At 27.7% G+C, this 1,952-nt stretch overlaps 1 protein-coding gene across 1 annotated transcript; it reads left to right on the forward strand.

The window, feature by feature from the left end:
• The first annotated feature begins 36 nt into the window (after nucleotides 1-36).
• LOC106692330 (uncharacterized protein KIAA2013 homolog) lies at nucleotides 37-1,926 on the forward strand. Its single transcript, XM_014438226.3, has 3 exons — nucleotides 37-187; nucleotides 963-1,087; nucleotides 1,607-1,926. Exons 2-3 carry the CDS (start codon nucleotides 991-993, stop codon nucleotides 1,792-1,794), a joined length of 285 nt encoding a protein of 94 aa, XP_014293712.1. The 5' UTR covers nucleotides 37-187; nucleotides 963-990; the 3' UTR covers nucleotides 1,795-1,926.
• The last annotated feature ends 26 nt before the right edge of the window (nucleotides 1,927-1,952 follow it).

The following is a 1,952-nucleotide window of genomic DNA, read 5'->3' on the forward strand; positions in this document are numbered from 1 at the left end:
TATATAAATAAAAGTTTCATTGTTTTTCCAGGAGGATAAAGTATGATTTTAATACTTACATAAATGTATCAGTTACTTTGCAAGATGACAATAAAGCCCTTCTTAGTGTTGCTTTGGATAAAACTGAAAAAGATAAGGTTTATTATGCTTGTGATGGAGGCTGTACCTTAGACCCTGTAGAATTAAGGTATTGTTGATAATATAAAATTTATTTCAATTAATATATTTTTCAGAAGAAAATTGTTTACCATTTTAAACCTCATTCCTTTATTTTACTAGTATTTGAAAATTTTATTATGCCCATTTCAAAGTTGCCCATTTTATTGAAAAAAAAATATTGCACATTCAACAGTAACAAAACCTAAAAAAACAAATAACAAAATATGTTTAATTAGTTTTTAATTTATTTGTTTTTCTGCATTGTGAAAATTTTGCTAATACTGTAAAATAGATATAAATACTTTGTCTGAGAGGACTAAATGGAGGAGTAACTATTTGAGTTAAAACTAAAATTTAAGATGTTAAATTTAAAGTGAAAATATTTTACAGGATGCATTATTTATAATTATAAAGGGGCAGCGGTAGCAGCGTGGCAACATACCTGTCTACCAACCCAAAGGTTGCAAGTTCGAGCCTAAAAATCCCATCCAGGATTTTTAAAAGCATAAAATTATGCAAGACTCACTCACAACCTCCCCCCAATCATTTGTGAGGCCCGTAAGCCAATGGGTGGGACTCACAAAAAATAGGCATGGGAGTGACGAACCCACCATACGAAAAAAACCACAACAAGATACACATGATGCATTTCCTAATACATCGTGCAAGGACTTAGACCTCAATGGTCTGTCGCCCATTTAATAATAATAACTATTTATAAATAAAGCATCATTTTGTTATGTTGAAATAGGATTGTTTTCACAATGTTTATAAACTGTATTAAATTTTATGTTTGTTTTCAGTTCTTCAGACATATACTTACCAGTGAAAATGACTGACCCGATTACATCAATACTGTATATAACTTCTGACAAAAGTCATATGGAACTGATAAAGGATACACTACATGTCCACAAAGTTGTGGAAGGTAAGCCTTGCAAATATTTAAACATATAATTGGTTGGCACATATTGCTTGCTCTAAGTCCCTAAATTTTTGGGTAGTACCTCAAATAGAGAAGTTGATGTATCCAACTTCTCTGTCTAATTATTTAGATAATGTGATTGTTCCTTATGCTGAAACTCTATTAAAGAAATCTTCAACTTTCTCAGTAGCACTTCTAATAATTTTAAATGAATATCTTGTTTTACTATTATCTAGTTAGCAAGAATAAAATCTTCTTAATCTGTGACTCCATTCCTAGTTAACTTATGAACTAACTGTTGAATATAATTTTTGTTATAGTGCCTATATTTTTTGTAAAATAAAATAAATATTATAGTTTTAAAAAGTTTTTAGATTATTAATCATACCTCACTGGAAATATGTTTATTTTAGTTCAGTGTAGTTTTTTTCTATTATTCTACTAAAAATTTTTTTTTTATCAAAATTCTATTATCTGTTAAATATTATTATATTTTTAATAATAATACTTATTATGTTTTAGCCCCAGCCTATGATCATCATGTAATTGCATTACACAGACATGGGCATCATCTTGGCGGACTACCTCTGATGTTTTGGGCTTCTGTTATTTTCCTTATTGTTATATTTCATTTGTTTTTATTTAAATTAATATTTAATGAATATTGTGGGAAACAAGAAAAATTTAAAACAAGATATGCCAAAGTATAATGTATAATTAAATATTATCTGTTATAAGTTTCTTCCAAAATAAAGATCATTCATGCTTAATTAAATGCCCTAAAGTTAGAAAAACTCAATTTAACTTCAATCCAGATGATTGCAATATTTTTTTTTTTAATAAACAAAATTTTTAAAACATTATATAT

The sequence above is a fragment of the Halyomorpha halys genome, unplaced genomic scaffold, assembly GCF_000696795.3.
Source record: "Halyomorpha halys isolate HHAL.00 unplaced genomic scaffold, Hhal_1.1 Scaffold11852.1, whole genome shotgun sequence".
Lineage (NCBI taxonomy): Eukaryota > Metazoa > Arthropoda > Insecta > Hemiptera > Pentatomidae > Halyomorpha > Halyomorpha halys.